The 24,697-nt window shown below is 49.6% G+C and overlaps 1 protein-coding gene across 5 annotated transcripts in view; it reads left to right on the forward strand.

Moving 5' to 3' along the window:
* LOC140429869 (coronin-2A-like) overlaps positions 1–24,697 on the forward strand; it is a 221,993-nt gene that overhangs the window by 192,379 nt on the left and 4,917 nt on the right. For all 5 annotated transcript variants that reach the window (XM_072517368.1, XM_072517366.1, XM_072517367.1 and 2 more), the window contains 7 exons: positions 1,826–1,975; positions 3,781–3,960; positions 6,970–7,086; positions 14,890–14,994; positions 17,002–17,098; positions 19,004–19,116; positions 23,006–23,096. In XM_072517368.1, coding sequence (XP_072373469.1) covers positions 1,826–1,975; positions 3,781–3,960; positions 6,970–7,086; positions 14,890–14,994; positions 17,002–17,098; positions 19,004–19,116; positions 23,006–23,096 — 853 coding nt within the window. The remainder of the gene's footprint in view (positions 1–1,825; positions 1,976–3,780; positions 3,961–6,969; positions 7,087–14,889; positions 14,995–17,001; positions 17,099–19,003; positions 19,117–23,005; positions 23,097–24,697) is intronic.

A 24,697-nucleotide genomic window follows, 5' to 3' on the forward strand; every position in this document is an offset into this window, starting at 1 on the left:
TCCGCATTTGGAGTATTGCGTACAGTTCTGGTCACCTCATTATAGGAAGGACGTGGAAGCTTTGGAGCAGGTGCAGAGGAGATTTACCAGGATGTTGCCTGGTATGGAGGGAAAATCTTATGAGGAAAGGCTGATGGACTTGAGGTTGTTTTCGTTAGAGAGAAGAAGGTTAAGAGGAGACTTAATAGAGGCATACAAAATGATCAGGGGGTTAGATAGGGTGGACAGTGAGAGCCTTCTCCCGCGGATGGAAATGGCTGGCACGAGGGGACATAACCTTAAACTGAGGGGTAATAGATATAGGACAGAGGTCAGAGGTAGGTTCTTTACGCAAAGAGTAGTGAGGCCGTGGAATGCCCTACCTGCAACAGTAGTGAACTCGCCAACATTGAGGGCATTTAAAAGTTTATTGGATAAGCATGTGGATGATAATGGCATAGTGTAGGTTAGATGGCTTTTGTTTTTTGACTTCCCATGTCGGTGCAACATCGTGGGCCAAAGGCCTGTACTGCGCTGTATCGTTCTATGTTCTATGTTTTATGAGGAAATATCTTTCTGTTTACCGTGTTGTGAATCCAAAGATCTGTGGATTCTCAGCTGTTCAGTATGTTCAGCATAGAGATTGATGGGTAATTGGAAAGTGTGGGAATTAAGAGATGGGAATCGGGTGAGATTGAAGCGGAAAGTCAGCCATTTTATTGAATAGGAGGACAGGTTGAAAGGGTTGAACGAGCTCCTCCTGCTCCTACATCTTCTGTTCTTGTGTAGCAACCCTCTGAGATCTCTGCATTCCTCCCAATTTTGACATCTGTAGCCCCTCCAATTGTCATTGCCCTATCACCGATCCATCACCGATTATTTGATAAAACCCCTGTTGACCTGCTTTCATTGGCCTTAATTAGGCCACTGGCTGAGCTGGGTGGACCTCCCAGTGTGTGCAAGTAGTAAACCCTGCTTTCCTCCCATTCTACATCCACAAAAACAACCTGGAGCCGGGATGGGACTGGGAAACTGGTGGGCTGGCTGGAGTGGCTATTTCTAATTCCCACTAGCCTCCAATCCCGGCCCTGGCTGTACCCGTATATCCTGCTCACATGTGTCTGCCAACTCCACAACCCTGTTTTCTTCCCTCCCAAAGGCCCACCCACTATTTAATAAGTTGTCAAGTTTTGCATCAACCGCAAACTTTGAACTTGTATCTCGTCGCCCGCCAACCCCTCCTTCCCAATCTCCCCTTACCCAAATCCAGGACATTTAAACATAACAAGGAAAGCAATGGTTTTAAAATCCACCTCTGGAGGGCCCCTCCAGTTACAGCCACTGCTGGGACCACTCCTCTATATCTCCTATCCCCATAGTCAATCCCGCCACGACAGCTGGCAGTGCGGCGCGGTTAGATTCAATTAGTCAATAAAGCTGGATTAAAGAACTAATCTTAGTAATGATGACCATGGATCCTTTCGTTGTTCAAAGACCAATCTGGCTCGCCAATGTCCTTTAGGGAAGGAAATCTGCCGCCCTTACCCGGTCTGGCCTACACGTGACTCCAGGCCCACCGCCCCGTGGTTGACTCTTAAACTGCCCCCTGAAATGGTCGAGCAAGCCCCTCTGTTCCAGGACAATCAGGGTGGGGCAACAAATGCCGGCCTGGCCCAATGATGCCAACAGCCAAAGGGACAAATTAAACAAAAACATCTGGGCCAGGAGATCGGGGAAAACTCTCAAAATCGTCTCTCCATTCAACCTGGGGGGGAAACGGTCAAAACCCGCGAGAGCTGATGTTGCATTATTTTTAATTTTCATGGAATTAATTTCTTTCGGACAGGTTAAAATCTGGGAAATTCCTAAATGTGGAGTCTTGAGCAACATAACCACTTCGAAGTTGGATCTCCACGCTCACTCGAGGCGAGTGGGATTGATAGAATGGCACCCGACAGCCAAGGACATTTTATTCAGCGCTGGATATGATTATAGGGTAAGAAAACCATTTCTCGAACACCTTCATCGGGAAGCCATTTCCAATGGTCCGATCTAGGCTGTGATTCACAAACTGGAAACATAAAACTAATTTCTTTAAGAATGGTAAATGGTTTTTTTAATGTATGATACCCAACAATCACACTAATGTCCCATCAGTATACCCAGAAATGCTGAGTATTTTATTTCTGTGTTTCTGAGTGTAAATGTTGGACCAGGATTGATTCCCTGCTTCACGTTGCCACAGCCTTGCACACATCTGCTTTGCCAGTGGCAGCCCTGCATTTTTGACTCCCCACATTGGCTCTTCAGATTGGGGAAATCGATTCTTATTGTCTATTGATGTTGTTTTCTCAAAGGTTTCATTGTTCCTGGTGCCTTTCGACCAGGGCTAGTAAGGGCAGGATGGGCCAAATGGCTATTTTCCTGTTCAGTTGAATGCTCGAAAGTGTGACTGCTGATGAATGGGGAGGGTCCTGAGATTCAATGGGACAAGCTCTATGGACCTGTTACTGTCCACTGTTTACAGACATACATTCAATCAGATCTCGTTCCTTAAAGTGAAGGATTCTCTACCCTTTGCCAATTTTCATTAGACAGGAATGCACAATGGATTGAAGTTTGATTAATTAACAAACGTGTATTAGGTCCAGTTTGAATTTTTATTAACTTTTTGTTTGGATAATGGGCTGGTGAATTATTTCCACGTTTGGAGCGCGTAATGGTCAATCCTTACTTCTGTCAAAACTTCTGTATGTGTGTTTGTGACCTTCTGTATCTCTCTCTCTTTCTCCCTCCTGCCTTTCTGTCTCTCTCATTCACTCTCTCTCCCCGCCTGTCTCCCTCTCTCTCCCCGCCTGTCTCCCTCTCTCTCCCCGCTTGTCTCCCTCTCTCTCCCCGCCTGTCTGCCTCTCTCTCCCCACCTGTCTCCCTCTCTCTCCGCGCCTGCCTCCCTCTCTCTCCCCGCCTGACTCCCCCTCTCTCCCCGCCTGTCTCCCCCTCTCTCCCCGCCTGTCTCCCTCTCTCTCCCCGCCTGTCTCCCTCTCTCTCCCCGCCTGTCTCCCTCTCTGTCCCTGCCTGTCTCCCTCTCTCTCCCCGCCTGTCTCCCTCTCTCTCCCCGCCTGTCTCCCTCTCTCTCCCCGCCTGTCTCCCTCTCTCTCCCCGCCTGTCTCCCTCTCTCTCCCCGCCTGTCTCCCTCTCTCTCCCCGCCTGTCTCCCTCTCTCTCCCCGCCTGTCTCCCTCTCTCTCCCCGCCTGTCTCCCTCTCTCTCCCCGCCTGTCTCCCTCTCTCTCCCCGCCTGTCTCCCTCTCTCTCCCCGCCTGTCTCCCTCTCTCTCCCCGCCTGTCTCCCTCTCTCTCCCCGCCTGTCTCCCTCTCTCTCCCCGCCTGTCTCCCTCTCTCTCCCCGCCTGTCTCCCTCTCTCTCCCCGCCTGTCTCCCTCTCTCTCCCCGCCTGTCTCCCTCTCTCTCCCCGCCTGTCTCCCTCTCTCTCCCCGCCTGTCTCCCTCTCTCTCCCCGCCTGTCTCCCTCTCTCTCCCCGCCTGTCTCCCTCTCTCTCCCCGCCTGTCTCCCTCTCTCCTGTTTAACGTGTTTCCTGGATTGTACAGTAGAGGGAGCATTTGTATAATGAGAGAAGTGTTTGCAGAGCTTCCGGGGCTGGCTGTTCAAAGTCATTTTTGGGATCAAAGGGCTGGAATAGGGTTTTGGGATGAATGTGGAGCAGGACTGTGAACTTCCCTGTGAATGCTCATGAATGAATACGGCCTGTTAAATACATCACATTTTCTTTGCCTCCTTTGTTTCAGGTTATGATCTGGAACCTGAATTCAGGTGAGCAACTGATTCGGAATCCAATAAAGATCTTGGACTGCCACAAAGATGTCATTCTGTCCATGTCCTTCAACACAAACGGCAGCCGACTAGTCACTTCCTGCAAAGACAAGAAGGTGCGAATCATCGACAGTCACACAGGGAAGGTTCTCCAGGTAAGTGCAGAGAGCAGGGTTGCTTTGTGAGGATGTATTCTCGCTGGGCAAGTCAATTGGAAATACAGACAGCGGCTGCATTAATATATAGCACCTTCCACAAGCTCAGGGATGTGGCAGAGAGCTTTGCAGCCCTGGGAAAAAGTTTGACAAGGTTGGTCGCTGCTGTAAAGCAGGAAACGCAGCAGTCCATTTGCGCACAGCAAGATCCCAGGGGGAGCAACCTGATCATCGTCAATTCATCTGTTATTGGAGACTTTGCTTGAGGGCAGGATGCCGGGGAGATCTCCGACTTCAAAGAGTGGCCTTGGGATCTTTGGCATCCACCTGAAGGTTGGCGCTTCCACCGAGCAGCACTTCCTCAGCACAGCGCTGGGAGTGTTAGGCTGGACTTTTTACTCTAGCCTCTCGAGTGGAAGTTCTACTCCACGAGAACCCAAATGGATGTTTCCCCATTTATAACCTTTTAAAAACTAAAATCGGGGAAAGATATCTGCACGCGTTGTCTTGGTCACGACGTTCGGTTTTTTTTTTTGGTGTCGGCCACCCGCTGACGTCACGTTTCTGGAGGCTGCATTAAAAGTCGGGGTTCTCGGCCCCCCAGCCGTGATTCCCGGCGGCGGGAGACGGCGGGCCGTTCGCTGCCGGCGGGAACAGCGAATCCCGACGTCCGGAGAATTTCGGCCCAAGGTACAAAATGACTGGGGAAAGAGAATATCAGAGGAAGAACGTTTCGCTGCTCTTTAGACTTATCCTCCCAGTGACGGGTTCAAAGATTTGGTTTTGAAAGTTACGCAGTTCATGAAATTATCGTTAATAGCTACTCTGAGAGAGCAATCCCTCTGATGCCGTTCTTTTAAGAAGGCATTCAGCTTTCCTCCTTCTCTGGTCACATTCGGAAGCAACAGATTCCGAGTTGGGTGAAGTTCCCATCGGAGTCATAAATGGCTATCTCTGGTATTCCTGACATTGGCCTGTTGTTTGGGGCCGAGGCGGGAAAAGTGGAGTGATGGGCAACTTCTTTCTGTGTGGCAGTTTATATAAAGTGTTTTTAGTTATTTTTATTTATAATTTTTTATAAATTTCATTTTTTCCAATTAAGGGGCAATTTAGCGTGGCCAACCCACCTATCTGCACATCTTTGGGTTGTGGGGGCGAGACCCACACAGACACGGGGAGAATGTGCAAACTCCACACGGACAGTGACCCGGGGCTGGGATCGAACCTGGGACCTCGGCGCCGTGAGGCAGCAGTGCTAACCCACTGGGCCACCGTGCTGCCCTTTTTGTGTTTATATATAACAACATATTGAAACATACAAAACCCTGAAGGAATTTGATCGGGGAGAGACCGGGGGAGTTTCCACTTGTGGGGGAAACAGAAGCCCGTACTGGACGGTGGGGGGGGGGGGGGGGGGGGGCAGTTCAAAGGTGGGAGGTTGTCCGTTTAGGACAGACGAGAATAAATTATTTTCTGAGCCGTTAGTTTGTGGAATTCGCTTTCCCAGAAAGCAGTTGTGGGCCAGATCACTAACAAGGGGTGGGGGGAACTCTTTTGCCCAATTAAACAGCCTCTTTAATCACCTCCAATATTTTCATAACTAACTCACCAAACTATTCAAAGAAAGAAATATTCAATTTATATTTAGATTTGTGTTCCCTTTTGCAGCAGGCTCCATGAGATTAATCTTTTAATTCTCGGTGATTTCAAGGTAATCACACAGGGTTGTGGAGTTATTCCAACGACCTAACATCAACTTGTTTACAAATCCCTCCGTGGCTGCCCCCTCCCACTCCCCGAATTCCACACCTCCAATTCTAGCCTCTTGCCAATTCCCAGTCTCCATCGGTCCAGATTTGAGAGCCATACCTTCAGTTGCCCAAGTCCGAACCTCTGAAATGCCCCTAGGCCCCTCTAAACTCTCTCTTCTTCTTCGAAGATGTGGAGATGCCGGCGTTGGACTGGGGCGGGCACAGTTAGAAGTCTCACAACACCAGGTAAAAGTCCCAACAGGTTTATTCGGAATCACTAGCTTTCGGAGCGCTGCTCCTTCACTAGGTGAAGACCCCTGGTGTTCTGAGACTTCTTCTTCGAAGGCACTCCTTCAAACCCAACTCTTTGGCCAAGCCTTCAGTCACCTGTCCCTATTATCTCCTTGTGGCTTGGTGTCAGGATTGTGTTTGATAATTGTTCTATGGAAATGCGTTGGGGAGGGGGAGGCGGGGGGGCGGGGGGGGGAGGGGGGGGAGGCGGGGGGGGGAGGGGGGGAGGCGGGGGGGGGTTGATATGTAAAAGGCCACAATTGGAGATTTGTTAGTACTGGAGATGATTAAAGGTACAAACAGGCAAAGTCTAGGAGGGATTTGGAAAGAAGGAATTTCTAAAATGCTAAGGAGCAGAAGTATACTATTCAGTCCCTCAAACCTCCTCCACCATTCCGTACAATCATGGCTGATGATCTGCCACAACCCTGCTCCCCATATCCCATGATTCTCTGGAAGATCAAAACCTCCCAATCTCAGTCTTGAATCCAATCAATGACAGAGCATCTGGCAATCACCTGGGTTGGAGAATTCCAAAGATTCACAATCCTTTGAGCGAAGAACTTTCTCCTCGTCTCAGTCCCAAATGATCGGCCCCCTTATCCCGAGACTCTCCGTGTTTTAGATTCTCCGGGAATGGATGCCATCGTCCACATCCTCTTGCGTTTAATTTGGAAAAGCATCTCGAGGCGATGCATGATTTAACTAAAAGTTAAACCGCACAAAATCAACTATGGTTGATTTAAGTTGCATTTGGGAATAGCAATACTCTCTACACTACATGTATCTTATTTGTTCTTTAAAAAGTGGTATTTTCTTATGCTTATTTTACTATATGTATTTTATCGAGTCATTAAACTCTAAAGTGAAAGACGCAGTCAGAGAGGTCGCTGGTGTTTTATTGCTGGTGTTTGCCTTTTTCTTCGGTTTGAGCTCACGTTTGGCTGTTGTTCCTTGTGCTTTTCAGGAGTCGAGCCCCAAGTTGCACAGGACCAATAAAGTTCTGTACCTCGGCAATTTGAATCTGGTAATGTCTGCTGGCTTCTCCAAGTGGAACAATCGACAAATTGTCCTCTGGGACCAGGTGAATGTTTTTATAGGGTCACCCAGGCACATGTTTCTTTGCTCTTTAAGGTGGCGCTGGCATCGCTGGGGAGGCCAAACTGCTACAACAGAGTGGCTTGCTCGGCCCATCTCCGACTCAACCACATTGCTGAGGGTCTGGAGTCACATAGGTAGGCCAGACCGGGTAAGGACGGCAGATTTCCTTCCCTCAAGGGTATTCGTGAACCAGATGGATTTTTAAAGACAATGGATCACCGTCACTGAGACTAGCTTTCAACTGCAGGTTTTTATTAATTAATTGAACTTGTTAATCAACTGAAATTAAACCTCGTTTCTCCAGAGTATCATCTCGGGCCTCGGGATCACTGGTCCCATGTCGTTACCACTATGCCGCCGTCTCCCATCCTGTGGGGAGCCTTACAATGAAGTCTTGTGGAATCACTGGGCACGATCCTCCGGCCGGAAAGACAGCTCGCCGCGGCGCAGCGTGGCCGGTGAAAGCTGGGAGACCCCGTTCCCGGGATCTACCCGGCTTACCAGATTCAACACAATCTTATGAGGCGTTGTAAGGGGAATCCCTCCCGCAATGGGCGGGGTCACCTTATGGCAAATCTGCATATTAGAGCGAGACAGTAAGCCTTACTCTAATGTGCAGATTCCCGAGGTACCTGAGGCTTTGGGATTCAATCCCTTCGCCCTGGGGATCTCGAGCGAGCGCGTTTGGTACTGCTTACCACAAAAGGGTACCCGACGGGTCTGAGGGCCCCAGCTACATGCCCTTTGGGCAGGATGGTGCCCTGGCACAGGCGCCCCACCTGAGTACCAAGCACCTTTTGCACGCGCGTGATTGGTCTGACGTTGCCAGTGTGGGTGTTGGGGGTGGGGCCAGAAGACCTTCCCATGTTGCATTTGGGAGGGCGTGGGGGAGGTCGGGGATTCTTTTTGGGGCCTTGGCGATCGGGACGCCATTGATCTCTCGCTACAATGGGGCGTTCCGGCGAGTGGACCTTCCCATTGTAAAAAAACGGTGCTGTGCGCGATCTCGGCTGCGCGTCCCACGTTCAGGCCCCTTATTCAAAGCGAGCCGCGTTGAATAGCCGTGTGTTTCTCCGCACTGCGAGTGCCGGGAAACACACGGCTAAACTCGCTCGCTCGTGGACTTTGTTCCCTTTTGGGGAAGATCGCACAGAAGGAGGCCATTCAGCCTATCTGTGCTGGCTCACTTCAAGAGTACTTCAGCTAGCATCCCCCTTTCCCGTCGCCCTCCAAATTCTTTTCTCTTCAGGTCAAAGCCACCAATTAACGATCCTCCACCACGCACTCTCAGGGGGTGCATTCTGCAGGGGCAGTATCTGTGTAGTACGGAGAGTGCGCCCTCCCTGCACTCGCCCAGGGACAAGACTGGAAACAAATTAAAGACAAGCTAAGTTAGGACAATGCATGTGGAGGAAAGTCACCAATGTATTGGAAAAGTAAATGTTAAAATGGAGAATAAAAGGCAAACTTGAAACAAGTTGACATTCATAATCCCAAATTTCAATTTGACCACGTGCACTTTACCAGTGACAATTGCTTCAGCCTTTTCCAATCCCCATCTCCACCAGTATATATTTTTTGTGAATATTTTTATTGAACATTTTAAAATTTGTATACAATGCAAAAACAAGAACAGCCCCCTCCCCCAAATAGCCAACTGTGACCATCATACATGGAACCCCCCCATCGACCCCCTCAGCGCCCTTTCTCCAAATACAAAAAGTTCTGGAGGTCCCCCCCCCAAGCCACACCGAGGCACTGGGGGGAGGGGGAGGGGAGAAGCTGACCTCCACTCCAGCAGAACCTGTCTACGAGCGGCGAGGCCAAGCCTAATCTCCACCAGTATCGACAGGCAATCTAAATGCGTTCCGGTAGAACGCCCTCCATGGCAAATAATCCAATTTAACAAAAAGACCAGTGCAAATCATCAGAAATGGTCTTAACTAATCTCATGAATTGGTAATGGATCGAAACCCAGAATTAACAAAATGGAAAATCCTGATAAAAGGCTACTTGGCCAATTATATCTTGTCCGAAGTCTGCTTTCTCGCTTTTAATCTTAATTAAATGTTTAAAGTAGCTGATTCTTAGCCATTTCATTAACTTGTATTTGGCGAACAGTTTTAATTCACATTTCCCATCCAAGTCAATTTTGCTGAGTAATCATCACTCTCATTTGGGCAGCAGGTGTTTGGGGAGCCAAAGGCCACAAAGCAGCGAACGTTTAATCTAATTTTGGTTGGTGTGAAGGAGGAATCATAGAATTTACAGTGCCGAAGGAGGCCATTCGGCCCATCGGGTCTGCACCGGCCCTTGGAAAGAACACCCTACTTAAGCCCACGCCTCCACCCTATCCCCTGTAACCCAGTAACCCCACCTAACCTTTTTGGACACTAGGGGCAATTTATCATGGCCAATCCACCTAATCTGCAAGTCTTTGGACTGTGGGAGGAAACCGGAGCACCCGGAGGAAACCCACGCACACACGGGGAGGACGTGCAGACTCTGCACAGACAGTGACCCAGCGGGGAATCGAACCTGGGACCCTGGCGCTGTGAAGCAACTGTGCTATCCACTGCACTACCATGCTGCCCGTGAACGTTGACAGCATCATAATCCTCACTCTTCTTTTGGGTAACTTGCCCTGGGAGTCTGATGTGCCTGACACTGGCAGCCAGGCCTCAAGTTAACTTGGGTTCCTCAATCAAAGGCTGCCCCTCCGACGATGGAAAGCATGCCGGCTCTAAGTGCGAGGAATTCGTAACATGCCGGTCAGTTTAATGGATTCCTAAAAAGAGAGAAGGCAATTGATTTTCTACTTGTGCCGAAGAAATTGCAGAAGCGAATTGTATTCCGCAGGCTTTCATTGTTTGGTGAGAATCTCCAAAAACGTGTGTCGCATTGATCTACCTTGTCCGGCTGTTCATGGTGTTGCTGACTGACTGGCGGTGGATCTGGAGTCTGTGGAGTGACTCTGCCCCCTTGAGGCTGCACTCTGAAACTGCTCATTTCCTCTCCTTTCAATCAACTTGCCTTGGGCAGAAAATGGCATGTTCCATCTGTGTTATTATCTCCCTTTAAAAAAACTATCTTGATTATATTAAATTGATGTCCTCCCATTGACAAACGGAAACAATCTAGCTCCATTTACTTTTAAAAAATAAATTTAGAGTACCCAATTTTTTTTGTCCCAATTAAGGAGCAATTTAGCGTGGCCAATTCATCTACCCTGCACATCTTTTTGGGATAGTGGGGGTAAGACCCTCGCAGACACGGGGAGAATGTGCAAACTCCACACGGACAGTGACCCAGGGCCAGATCGAATCCGGGTAGCTCCATTTACTTGATGGTACTGTTTTATAGTTTCCAATCCTGTGACCTCTACCACCGAGAAGGACAAGGGCAGCAGATACCTGGGAATGCCACCACCTACAAGTTCCCCCTCCTAGCCACTCCACATCCTGAATTAGAAATATATGGGCCGTTCCTTCACTGTCGCTGGGTCAGAATCCTGGAGCCCCCTCCCTAACAGCACAGTGGGTGTACCTACAGCACACAGACCTGCAGCGGTTCAAGAAGGCAGCTCACCAACACCTTCTCAAGGGCAATTAGGGATGGGCAATGAATGCTGGCCTCGCCAGGGAGGCCCACATCTCATGACGAAATATAAATAAAAACAGGTCACACTTTGATTATCTCAGTTCTGGCTAAGTAGCTTTGTCTTGTAGACTCTTTTTAACAGCTATAAGACGTTTCATCCCTGCTAAGAGCTCATGTTAATCTGCATCACATCCTTTCCATTGAGTTTTAAGAATTTATTGATTCATTTCCTGCTTCATTTTCATAAGAATAGAGAAATACTCAGCAAGACCTTGGTGTCCTCGTGCATCACTCGCTGAAAGTAAGCGCGCAGGTACAGCAGGCAGTAAAGGAGGCAAATGGTATGTTGGCCTTCATAGCGAGAGGATTCGAGTACAGGAATAGAGATGTTTTACTGCAATTGTATCGGGCATTGGTGAGGCCACACCTGGAGTATTGTGAGCAGTTTGGTGTCCTTATCTGAGGGAGGATGTTCTTGCTGCGGAGGGAGAGCAGCGAAGGTTTACCAGACTGATTCCTGGGATGGCAGGACTGTCATATGAGGAGAGACTAAGTCGGTTAGGATTATATTCAATGGCGCCTGAAGAGTGAGAGGGGATCTCCTAGAAATTTCTAAAATTCTAACAGGGTTAGACAGGGTGGATTGAGAAAGAATGTTCCCGATGGTGGGGGAGTCCAGAACTAGGGGCCATAGTTTGGAGATAAGGGGGTAAACCTTTTAGGACTGAGGTGAGGAGAAGTCTCTTCACCCAGAGAGTGGTGAATCTGTGGAATTCACTCCCACAGAAAGTAGTTGAGGCCAAACGGTGTATGATTTCAACAAGGAATCAGCTCTTGGGGCTAAAAGGATATGGGGGGGGGGGGGGGGGGGGGGGGGGGGGGGGGGGGGCGGGAGATCAGGGTATTGAACTTGATGATCAGCCATGATCATAATGAAATAATGAATGGTGGAGCAGGCTCGAGGGGCCGAATGGCCTCCTCCTGCTTCTATTTTCAGTATGTTTCTATGTATATTGATGTTTTGAGACAGAAATTCATCTTATCCTTGAGTTAACTCTTTGAAAATGTATTCAGTGGTGTTTGAAAACTTTAGGTGTATTTCCATTTCTTTATTATTTTTCTCATGGGACTGTTTCAACTGAGTTCTGTGGGGTTAGTCATGCGTGACTTTTTGAAGTCATTGGACCTGATCAACACGAGCATGTATTGTTATTTACCGGTGACTGAGGAACACTCACTGGTCTTCTGATGTCCCAGGTTTTCCCATGTCTTTTTTTGAAGGGGGAAATTACAATTTACCAGCCTCCATCACCGTCATAATCCCAATCTCTGTGCCGTGAAAAAAAAAAGTTGCACTTGAATAGCACCTTTCACGTCCCAAAGGACACTCGCAGCATATTAAGTACCTTTTTGAAGCGTAGCCACTATCGAAAGACAGGATGCGCAGCCGTCAATTTACAGACGGTAAACTCCCAAAAACAGCAATGAGATGGTGACCAAATAATCTGTTTTTGTGATGTTAATTGAAGAATGAATTTTGTCCAGGATATCGGGGATCACTCTTTCAAATAGCAACTGTGGAATTTATTTTTGTTGAAGGGGTCCACTGCCCTCCTAGTGATCGCTTGCCATTGCGGAGCTCGGAGCAGAGCACTTGTTTCGGGAGCCTTCTGTCGGGCATGTGGGCAATGTTGTCTGCCCATCGCAGCTGGTCGAGCGTGACCAGCGCCTCGATACTGGGGATATTGGCCTGGATTTGCAGGATTTTGTGAAGGCAGCGTTGGTGATATCACTCCAAGGATTTGACGGATCTGCCGAACATTGTCCATGTTTCATACAGAGGGCGGGGACCATGTCTGTATACAATATAATCCTAAAAGGAAAGCTGGCAAGTTATTTTCTAAAGTAAAAACCTGGGCGGAATTCTCCCCCCCCCACGCCGGGTGGGCTAATTGCCGGGGCGCCACACCGCCCTGGCACCCGCCCGCGATTCTCCCACCCGCAAACTGGCGTGGCGAGAATCACGGCTGGCCGCTGGGAGAATCGCCGCTTGCCATTTGTAACGGGCGAGCGGCGATTCTCCGGTCCGGATGGGCCGAGCGGCCTGCCCAACACGACAGGTTCCCGTCGGCGCCGTCCACACCTGGTCGCTGCCGGCGGGAACAGCGCGGGAACGCTGTGGGGGGGGGGTTGTTCCTACACCGGGGGGGGGGGGGGCCTCAAAAGGGGTCTGTCCCGCGATCGGTGCCCACCAATCGGCGGGCCGGCCTCTCTGAAGGAGGACCTCCTTTCCTCCGCTGCCCCGCAAGATCCATCCGACATCTTCTTGCGGGGCGGCCTCGGGGAGGACGGCAACCGCGCATGCGCGGGTGACATCATTTACGCGCCGCCGCTTTTACGTGGCGCCAAGGCCCGGCGGGCATAAATGACGCGGCGCCCCCCGGGGGTGGGAGAAAAGGGGGCTGGGAGCGGCCTCCGGCGCCAGAGTGAAACACTCCGGTTTTCACTCCGCCGTCGGGACTTAGTCTCCCGAAGGGAGAATTGCGCCCCAGATTCTGCAAATAATCAGGGGGTTCTGGCAGCATCGATGGAATCTGAATCCGAGTTACCATTCCAGGGGCAGAAGTCTCCGTTTCAGAAACTAAGTGTCGATGGCCGGGACTGAATCGGTGGACTTCTACTACAGCTAAATTGGTGCTGCTCCCAGAGCAGTTAAACAACCGTTCAGGAACTAGAACCGGCGCCACATGGAACACGAGCGATTCCAATCAAAAACGGTGTCGGATTCGTCGGGATTGACACCAGACAGGCTGACAAGCTGCAGCCGCCTATCACCACAGAAATATAGGGATGTTCCAAAGAAACATCCTGATGGAAAGTTACCATGTTTCTAGCCCAAGAAACGCCCTGTTAATGCTAGCCTTTGGTTTCTGTCCTCAAATCACCAATATAAAATTGGCCTCTCTTCTGTTCTTCTTGTTTTAGCAATTTCATTTCCTGTTTTTTTATTTTTTTTAAATGATATTTTGCGGCTGGAAAGTTCCTCTTTTGCCTGAGTGTAATATGAGGTAATATATTAAATGGTCTGCAAAATATGTCACTTGAGTTGCCATTTCTTGATGATTTGCCCCCTCATGTACTGCTTCGTTGAAATCTGTAAGGTTGGTCAAGTGTGACCTGTTAAAATCGGTACTCGTTGGCCCCCATTCACCCAGGGCATCTTGTGGCTGCTGCGCACTGCTGTCACGGTGCATTGGGTGGTGGATGGGGTGCCGGTCAGGCGGGCCGTTTTGTCTTGAATGGCGTGGAGGTTTTTGAGTGTTGCTGGAGCTGCCCACGTCCGGGCAAGTGGAAGGTATTCCACCACACTCCTGGCTTGTGCCTGGCAGATGGTGGACAGGCTTTGGAGACAGGTTTAGGAGGCGAGTGACTCTCACAGAATTTCCAGCCTTTGACCTGCTCTTGGGGGCACAGCGTTTATACGGCTGACGCAGTTACATTCCTGGTCAAGGGATCTTGATGACAGGGGATTCAATGATGGGAGTCCCACGGGACTTTAATGTCCCACTGGGAGGGCAGATAGCCTTGGTTTTCCTCTCCTCTGAAGGATGGCACCTTTAATGGTGCGGCACTCTCTCAATCCTGGCACTGGGGGGTATCGGCCTAGATTTTTGCATTCAAAACCTGGATTCGAGGTAATGGTGTTGCCAACTGTGCCATGGCTGGCCCCAGGAAACATGTGAAGATGCCCTGTCTTTGCATTAAACCCATCATTTGGGGGGAGATGGTGGTAATGTCACTGGACTGTAATCCAGAGACCCAGGCTAATGCTCTGGGGTCACAGGTTCAAATCCCACCATGGCAGCTCGTGGAATTAAAATTCAATTAATAAATTTGGAATAGTCTCAGTAACGGTGAAACTATTGATTGTTGTAAAAAACCCCACCTGGTTCACTAATGTCCTTTTAGGGAAGGAAATCTGCCGTCCTTACCTGGCCTGGCCTACAGATCCACAGCAATGTGGGTGACTGTTAACGGCCCCTCTGAAATGACCCAGCCAGCCACTCCGTTCAAGGGCATTTAGGGACGGGTGGCAAATCCACACACGTCCCATGGAAGAATTTTTAAAAGTTGCATTTTTTTCCCCATTGCATTAATGAGCACCTTCGTATTATTAATAATTCAGGATGACCTAACGGTGCCTTTACGGGAGGAGGATTTGGACGGGTCGTTGGGCGTGCTTTTTCCGTTCTATGACCCTGACACGTACATGCTGTACTTGGCAGGCAAGGTAAGGCAGATGGCCTCAATTATTGAACTTTGTTTAAAAAAAAAGAAGTTTTTATTCAGCAAACTTTCAACAATTTTAGAATAGGAACCAACACCTCAGAACCCCAACCCCCAACCCCGGACCCCCCCCCCCCCCCCAACCCACCCAACAGTCACAGTAACCAACTCCCGAAAATGCACGATGAACAAACCGCAACAATTGTGGAACCCATCACTCGCCGCCCTCGGAGCAAACGTCACCTGTTCCAGAATCTCCAGCAGGTCCTCCCGCCATGCCCCGCGGGGCACAGGGTGGAGAGGCTGACCTCCACCCCAATAGGACCCGTCTACGAGCAACCAAAACCAATAAGGCGAAGGCCAGAAGATCTGCCCCCACACCCGCCTCCAGCTCATCTGGTCCGATGCCCCGAATGTGGCTTTGAGGGGACCGGGCGCTACGTCCTCGTGTAATACCCTCGAAATGGTGCTGAACACCGCCCTCCAAAAACTGGACTAGTTAACCAGAGGCCCAGAGTAGTGCTCTGGGGACCCAGGTTCAAATCCCACCTCTGCAGATGGTGAAATTTGAATTAAATAAAAATCTGGAATTACAAGTCTAATGATAACCATTAAAGCATTGTCGATTGTCATAAAACCTCATCTGGTTCACTGATGTCTTATAGGGAAAGAAATCCGCCGTCCTTACCTGGTCTGGCCCACATGCGACTCCAGACCCACAGCAATGTGAATCATAGAATCCCTACAGTGCAGAAGGAGGCCATTTAACCCCTCGAGTCTGCACCGACCCTCTGAAAGAGTACCCCACCTAGGGCCACTCCCTGCAACCCCGTCACCCCACCTAACATTTTGGACACTGAAGGGCAATTTAGCGTGGCCAATTCACCTAACCTGCACATCTTTGGCCTGTGGGAGGAAACCGGAGCACCCAGAGGAAACCCACGCACACACAGGGAGGACGTGCAGACTCCGCAGTCACCCAAGGTTGGAACCGTACCTGGTTCCCTGGTGCTGTGAGTGAGGCAGCAGTGCTAACCACCATGACGTGTCCCCCCCCCCCAGTAACTCCAACCACCAAGGTTGCTACGTCTGGAGTAAATGTGAGATAGATTAATCCCATTCTGTGAAGTTTAAAGCTAATTGAATACTTGCAAATACATTCCTGATTTTCTTGGAACAGGCATCACAGTCAGGTGAATTCCTGCCCAAGGTTGTTGTACTCTCAACCCAAGTGTGTAATAAGAGCTGGTTACAGAGGAACTCTGGGTCAGCGAGAGGTCATTCAGCCAGTCGAGCCAATTGCATCATTCAACGAGATGGTTGCTGATCCCACGTCCCTTGTACCTTTAGCTGACAAAATATGATCAACCACAGCTTTGGAATTAACAATTGAGCCAGCGTCGCCTGTCCTTTTTGTGGCAGGAAATTCCAAAGCACCACCACCCCCTCCCTGCCTGTGAAAGTGTTCCCTAACTTCAGCGTGACAGTCGTGAGGTAGACAAGTGCCCAAAGTGATGACTGATTTACTCAGAATTCCTTCTCGCTTCCAAATTGTTGGAAAAGGTCGTGCTGGTGGTTAAGATGCTCGAGCCTCTCGGTCTAACCCTGTTCTCCTGTTCACCCCCCCCTCCCCCCCCCCCGTATCCTTTACCAGATTAAGAGGCAGGAGGCGGGGCCACAACAACCCCACCCGAGAGAGGGGAGCAGCTGGCCCGAGAGGGTGGGGAGAGATCTTGGACTATTGTGTCATCTGAAAGACGGCCCCCTCTGGCAGTGTCTAGCGCGATGGTCTCCTCGGGTTCTGCATTTCAGCTTGAATCCTTGGCCCACTGACCCGGCCTGTAGAGTATTCCCACCGCATCCAGGCTCGCACATGCACATCCTGCTTAAAGGGAATGATTGTTCCGAGACTTATGGCCCGTCCAGATTTACAGTTTTTGAGCACGCTTTATGTATTGAACGTTGCAGTGATTGAAGCCTGATACCTACTTTCATTCTTGCTCATTCACAGGGCGAAGGGAACATCAGGTACTATGAGCTGAGCTCGGAAAAACCCTACCTACACTTCTTGATGGATTTTCGCTCTGCACTACCTCAGAAAGGGATGGGTATGTTCACTTGGCTCAAGAAATATGTAGGCCCGGATTTTCTGGCCCTTTCCCACCAGCGGATCTTCCGGTCCCCCCATAAGCGGGCGCCGCATCCTCCCCCCCCCCCCGCCCCCCCCCCCCCGGCATGGCGGGTTCCCTGATGCATAGCTGGCGAGCAACGCAAATTACCATTGACTAGGGGCTGGACTATCCCAGTGGCGGGCAGCCTACAGCACCGGAAAACACGCCGCTCTGTGGGCGGGACTGGAAAATCCCATCCGTAGTCTCATTTTTTTAAGCTGTTAAAAATGTTGCACCTTTTTGCCTTTAATTGTAACATTTATGTATGAGGTGTAGTTACTTGCCGAGGCCCAGGGAGGGGGAAATGCTGGAAGCAGAACAGTAAAGGCAAATGACTGCAGATGCTGGAAAATGGAAATAAAAACGGAAAACGCTGGAAACGCTCAGCAGGACTGGCAGCATCTCTTACCCGGACCCCTTCCTTCTGTGCCCTCTGGTTATTGGCTTACCTCCGACGGAAACAGTTTCACCTTATTCACTCTCTCAAAACCCTTTGTGATTTCCAACAGCACTGGTTAATCTCCCCTCAACCTCCTCTGCTCCGGGAAGAACGATCCCAGATGCGCAACTCAAGTTCCTAATCCCTGATAAGGGCAGGCGGTGGCACGGTGGTATTGTCACTGGACTGGCAATCCAGAGAGCCAGTTTAATGCTCTGGGGACCCGGGCAATCCAGAGAGCCAGTTTAATGCTCTGGGGACCTGGGTTCAAACGGCAGGTGGTGAAATTTTAATTCAATTAAAAAAAAAAAGATTTTTTTTTTTTTTAAATTTGTATTCCATAAAAAATCTGGAATTAGAAATCTAATAATGACCATAGAATTGTTGTCGTAAAAACCCATCTGGTTCACTAATGTCCTTTAGGGAAGGAAATCTGCCGTCCTTGCCCAGTCTGGCCGACATGTGACTCCAGACCCACACAGCAATGTGGTTGACTCTTGAAATGCCGTCTGAAATACACTCCGTTCAAGGGCAATTGGGGAGAGGCAATAAATGCCTGCCCACATCCCCAAAATAATTGTTTTTAAGTTCTGTCTGTGCACTTTCCAAGACCAGGGCACCTTGTCAGTTTCTGGTATGGAATAACCAGTCAATAGTCAGCCTGGATGAACTTTACCTGAATGGTCCTGGTATCATTATTATTATATCATGCTGCACTGTATCATGTAATGAGCTTGAGGGATGACAAGCCCAATATCTCAGCAAGGAAGATTAGGTTTTTAAAATTGAATCATTCATGTGTGTGCGCAATGTCGCTGAAGCAAAAGATAACTTGTGGCTCGACAAGGTTGGAATTTTAAGAAATGATTTCCTTTCGTGTGGACATGGTGTCGTACGTCGGTGATTGCAATTGCGACCTCTCCCTCACATTCCCCACATCTGCCTTTCTCCCCCCCCCCCCACCCCCGCTTTCCAGAAGTGCAAACTAGAGGAAAGAGGGTTGGAGGGGCGGAGATTCCAGCATCAAAGACCCAGTCAGCTGTGTTGTGGCCAATCCACTTACCCCGCACATCTTTTGGGGCTGTGAGGGCGAGACCCACGCGGACACGGGGAGAATGTGCAAACTCCACACGGGCAGTGACCCAGGGCCGGGATTCGAACCCGGGTCCTCGGCGCCGCGAGGCAGCAGTGCTAACCACTGTGCCGCCGTCGTTTCTATGTGTACAGCAGGTTTTAATCACAGTGCTTTAAAATGTCTGCTCAATGTCCCCAATTTGATCACCAAATACCGATTTTCCCCCCCCCTCCCGTCCTTACTGCCCGCCTTTCTTGGCTGGAGAGTGAGTTGCAGCTTGAGTATCAAATACACTGGGTATAAGTTTGCTATTATTTTTAATTTGCAGGTATAATGCCAAAGAGGGGCCTGGATGTCTCTAGCTGTGAAGTCTTCAGGTTCTACAAGTTGGTGACAACCAAGAGCCTTATTGAACCTGTTTCGATGATTGTGCCTCGACGGGTAAGAAACACAGCATAGAATTAGACAAACTGGCCATTCGGCCCGAAGGTCCATGTCAGCATTTATGAGCCTCCCCTCTCTCTTCGTCTCACCCTATCAGCAAACCCTTCTACAGCTTTCACCCAAATTTCCCAAGGCACTTCGCAGGAGGAATTGTCCAGAGAAATATGACACCATGTCGCATACGGAGATCTTAGAACAGCTGACCAAATCCTTGGCCCAAGATCTAAGTTCTGCAATCCTGCCACATTCAGCCGTGAATGACAGTCAACAATTCAATAACTCACTGGAGGAGGAGGCTCCACAAATATCCCCATCCTCCACGATGGAGGAGCCCAGCACATCAGTGCAAAAGACAAGGCTGAGGCATTCGCAACAATCTTCAGCCAGAAGTGCCGAGTTTGGCCTCCTCCGGAGGTGTCAGTCTTCAGCCAATACGATTCACTACACGTGATATCAAGAAACGGCTGAAGACAGTGGATACTGCAAAGGTTATAGGCCCTGACAATATTTCAGCAATATTACTGAAGATTTGTGTTCTGGAGGATGCCAGGCCCCCTAGTCAAGCTGTTCCAGTACAGCTACAACACTGGCATCTACCCAGCAATGTGGAAAATTGCCCAGGTGTGTTCTGTACAGAAAGAGCTGGACAAATGCAACCCATCTCAATTACCGTCCTATCACTCTACTCTCAATCATCAGTATAGTGATGAATGGGGTCATCAACAATGCTATCACGAGGCACTTCAAATAACCTGCTCAGTTTGGCTTCCGCCAGGGTCACTCAGCTCCTGATCTCATTGCAGCTTTGGTTCAAAAGTTCTGAATGCCAGAGATGAGGTGAGAATGACTGCTGTTGACATCAAGGTAGCATTTGACCGAGTTTGGCATCAAGGAGCCCGAGCTAAACTGGAGTCAATGGGAATCAGGGGGAGGGGGAGGGGGAACTCTCCGCTGATTGGAGTCATACCCGGCACAGAGGAAGACGGTTGTAGTGGTTGGAGGTCAATCATCTCAGCTCCAGGACATCGCTGCAGGGGTTCCTCAGGGTCGTGTCCTCGGCCCCAACCATCTTCAGCTGTTTCATCAATGACCTCCCTTCCATCATAAGGTCAGACGTGGGGATGTTTGTGGATGACTGCACAATGTTCAGCACCATTCGCGACTCCTCAGACAATGAAGCAGTCCATGTCCAAATGCAGCAAGACCCGGACAATATCCAGGTTTGCGCTGACAAGTGGCAAGTTACATTTGCGCCACACAAGTGCCAGGCAATGACCATCTCCTACAAGAGAGGATCTAACCATCGCCCCATGACATTCAATGGCATTACCATCGCTGAATCCCCCACAATCAACATCCTGGGGGTTACCATTGATCAGAAACTGAACTGGACTAGCCACATTAATACTGTGGCTACCAGGGCAGGTCAAAGGCTAGGAATCCTACGGCGAGTAACTCACCTCCTGATTCCCCAAAGCCTGTCCACAATCTACAAGGCACAAGTCAGGAGTGTGATGGAACACTCTCCACTTGCCTGGATGAGTGCAGCTCCAACAACACTCGGAAGCTCGACACCATCCAGGACAAAGCAGCCCTGCTTGATTGCTCCTCCATCCACAAACATTCACTCCCTCCACCACCGATGCACTGTAGCAGCCGTGGGTACCATCTACAAGATGCACTGCAGCAACTCGCCAAGGCTCCTCTGACACACCTTCCAAGCCTCTACCACCTAGAAGGAAAAGGGAAGCAGATATATAGAAACACCTGTATGTTCCCCTCCACTCACCATCCTGACATGGCCGTTCCTTCACTATCGCTGGGGTAACAGCCTGGAACTCCCTCCCTAACAGCACTGTGGGCGTACCTACTCATGAGAGGACTTAGAATAGGCAAGTTTCACCCAACTCAATAAGCTTTGTGTGTAAATAATGTCATGTTTGGGGCAGCACGGTAGCATTGTGGTTAGCACAATTGCTTCACAGCTCCAGGGTCCCAAGTTCGATTCCGGCTTGGGTCACTGTCTGTGCGGAGTCTGCACATCCTCCCCGTGTGTGCGTGGGTTTCCTCCGGGTGCTCCGGTTTCCTCCCACAGTCCAAAGATGTGCAGGTTAGGTGGATTGGCCATGCTAAATTGCCCTTAGTGTCCAAAATTGCCCTTAGTGTTGGGTGGGGTTACTAGGTTATGGGGATCGGGTGGAGGTGTTGACCTTGGGTAGGGTGCTCTTTCCAAGAGCCGGTGCAGACTCGATGGGCGGAATGGCCTCCTTCTGCGCTGTAAATTCTATGTTAATATACAATGCCAAATCAAATTATCCCGCAAAGTTTCAAGTATAAATTCAAGCATGTTTTCTGAATATTTCAGTGAAATTCTGTCATGATACTTCTCTTTTCACCCATCCCTCCTCAATACTAGAATTGAGTCTCTGATCCAAGGCTCCCATTTTTTCACGCTTTCCCCAAATATAATGAATGTGTAATATCTAAGTCCGGCCTTGGGTCACCGTGTGGAGTTTGCTCTTTCTCCCCAGTGTCTGCGTGGGTTTCCTCCCACAGTCCAAAGATGTGCAGGTCAGGTACTTTGGGTTTCAGGCTTATGGGGATGTTCTTTCAGAGGGCCGGTGTAGACTCGATGGGCCGAATGGCCTCCTGCACTGTAGAAATTCTATGATTCAACATGGACTTCGGCAGTTCAAGGAACCAGCTCACCACCATCTCCTCAAGGGCAACTGGGAGTGGGAAATAAATCTGGCCCAACATCCCATTAATGAGAGGGAGAGAGATGAAAGAGATTTCCTGAGCTAAATGGTAGGCGGATTCATGTTAAAGTCCGCTGAATAGCATGTTTAGCGCCGAGAATGACCCCTCTATTCAACGACACTTTGCTATTTTCTTTTGGCCTCGGTGAGGAACTGCCCATCGAGGCCAGCGCAGGAAGACTACTCGCGGGTCAGGGGCGGCGTTTCTAAAGGTAGCCCCAATCCGTTGACCCCCCCTCTGCGCCCCACCGCGGCTTCAGGTCCCTCCACCTCACCCTAGTTACCTCTTCCGGGGTCCTCAAGCCCCACCTCATCTCAGCTCGCATGGGCAAGCCCCCCCCCCCCGGGCCCATCCCCTGGAATGGGCAACCTGGCACCTGGGCACTGCCAACCAAGCACCCTGGCATAGCCCCTGCCGTCCTGGCTGTTCACAGCTTTGTGAACCAGTACCAAACAGCGCCCGGTTGAGGCCTCGCTGGGCAGGCCAGTTAATCCCGTGCCCCAAATAAATCCAGTGAACACATTATATACGCCTGCCTGGATCCCACCCAACGAGAGGGAGATCCAGATCGCAACTCGCTGCGAGATTGCATTGAATTTCGCGAGCCATTTTGAGCGTCGCGAATCCTGATGCAGGCCTCTCGCGGGATTTCAGCGGCCTCGTCCCAACACACCAAGTCGGGCGCGGCGAGGCCGCCTCGTCGCACCCGAGGACCCGGGTGGCTGAAGGGCACGGCTGCCAATGGTGTTCGAATGAAGCCCGGGAGGGTGATCGTGAGGCCGGGACTGAAGGAGCAGATTGGCGCTGGAGGAGACGGCAAAGAGGTGGAGGGATTTGAAATCCAGATAAGAATTTTTAAATGTACATTTGACCGGACCTGGTGCCAGTGTAGGTCAATGGGCACAGGTGCTGACAGGTGAATGGGGCAAAGTGCAGGATGGGCGATGGGGCAGCAGGGTTTTGAATGAACTCGGATCTATGGATGGTGGAAAGGGAAAGGCTGTAAAGGGTACAGTTTGATTTGAAAAGTATGGCATACTAAACGAGCCTAAAAGTTTAAGAAATAGATATGTGGTGATGCACTATGTGGCCAATCAGATTATTCTTTATCCCATATACCTTGCAGTCTGAATCATACCAGGATGATATCTATCCAATGACGGCAGCAGCACAGCCAGCAATGACTGCCCAAGAATGGCTAAGTGGAGTTAATAAAGGTCAGTCTTGTACATATTGTATAAACCTTAACAGAAACCGTTTTTTATTTGTGACTGTTGGCTGATGTTAAAGTAAATGTTTTTCTATATGTTTTTCTGCTTTGATAAAGAGTCATCCAGATTCGAAACGTTGGCTCCCTTCTCTCTCCACAGACGCTGCTGGGATTGTCCAGAATTTTCCGTTTTTGTCTCCGACCCCAGGAGTCGCAGTAATTTGCTTTAATCGACAGTTTTTTCTAGATTGGGCCATGATTGCATCCATGATCTATCCGCCTTTAGTGAAATGGATTTTAATGTGGCTTGTACAGGCGTTTGTAGAGAGACAATGGGATTGATACTTAGCTTGTTCTCCAGGTGTGGAAGCGGCAGGATCGGGTGCGGGGCTGGTTTTACAGGCCCCTCGATATCGATCTCCATTGAGGAAAAAATCTAGAGCGATATTGTGCGATGTATAAAACCACTCTTCTGCCTGATGCCGTTGGTGTCCTGCCTAGAGGGTCAGCTTAAAATTACCCCCCAGTATGCCTGTGTAAACTTGTGAAACCATTCTATAAGAACATCAGATATAGGAGCTCGGGGCAGCGCGGCGGTGCAGTGGTTAGCACTGCTGCCTCACGGCGCCGAGGACCCGGGTTCGATCCCAGCACCGGGTCACTACTGTCCATGTAGAGTTTGCACATTCTCCCCATGTCTGCATGGGTCTCACCCCCACAACCCAAAACAATGTGCAGGACAGGTCGATGAGCTACGCTAAATTGCCCCTTAAAAATAAAGCAAGTGTCAACGTGGTTTGTAAATTGCACCAGGGAAACATTGGATGTGTGGGAGAAAAGGAAAGAAAATAGAGAATGGAACAAAAAGAAAGTAGTTTTGAATTGCAGTTACTGCAAGAAACCCGGCAGTCAATTAGCAGACAGCAAGCTCCCACAAACAGTGATATGATAATTGTAGTGTTTAATTGTACAGTGTTTGATTGTGTGTGTCTGGTATGTGTTCTGTGTATGATTAGTTAAGCCTGTGTGTGGCCACTTAGGAAAAGAAACAAAACTGAGGCAAGTGCAAAAAGAATGGGAGCAGACATTTTAAATGAAATGAAATGAAAATCGCTTATTGTCACAAGTAAGCTTCAAATTAAGTTACTGTGAAAAGCCCCTAGTCGCCTCATTCCGGTGCCTGTTCGGGGAGGCTGGTACAGGTACGGGATTTTAAAGCATTGAATAAAACTCCTGTCTCTCTCTCACACATACACACACACACAAGCTGGTGGGTCAGCGCTGCATATCTCTGTGATATGGAACACAGCAATAATAAAATGTTTCCGTTCTGAAGGTGGGTCACATTTTCTCGAAACGTTAACCCTGTTTCTCCCTCTACAGATGCTGCCAGGCCTGCTGAGTTTTCCCAGCATTTTGTGTTTTTATTTCTGTTTTAGTAATGTTGGTTGAAGGGTGAAGACTGAACAATAATAATAATCGCTTATTGTCACAAGTCGGCGTCAATGACGTTTCTGTGAAAAGCCCCGAGTCGCCACATTCCGGCGCCTGTTCGGGGAGGCCGGTACGGGAATTGAACCCGCGCTGCTGGCCTTGTTCTGCATTACA

Source organism: Scyliorhinus torazame, chromosome 9 (genome assembly GCF_047496885.1).
Source record: "Scyliorhinus torazame isolate Kashiwa2021f chromosome 9, sScyTor2.1, whole genome shotgun sequence".
Classification (NCBI taxonomy): domain Eukaryota; kingdom Metazoa; phylum Chordata; class Chondrichthyes; order Carcharhiniformes; family Scyliorhinidae; genus Scyliorhinus; species Scyliorhinus torazame.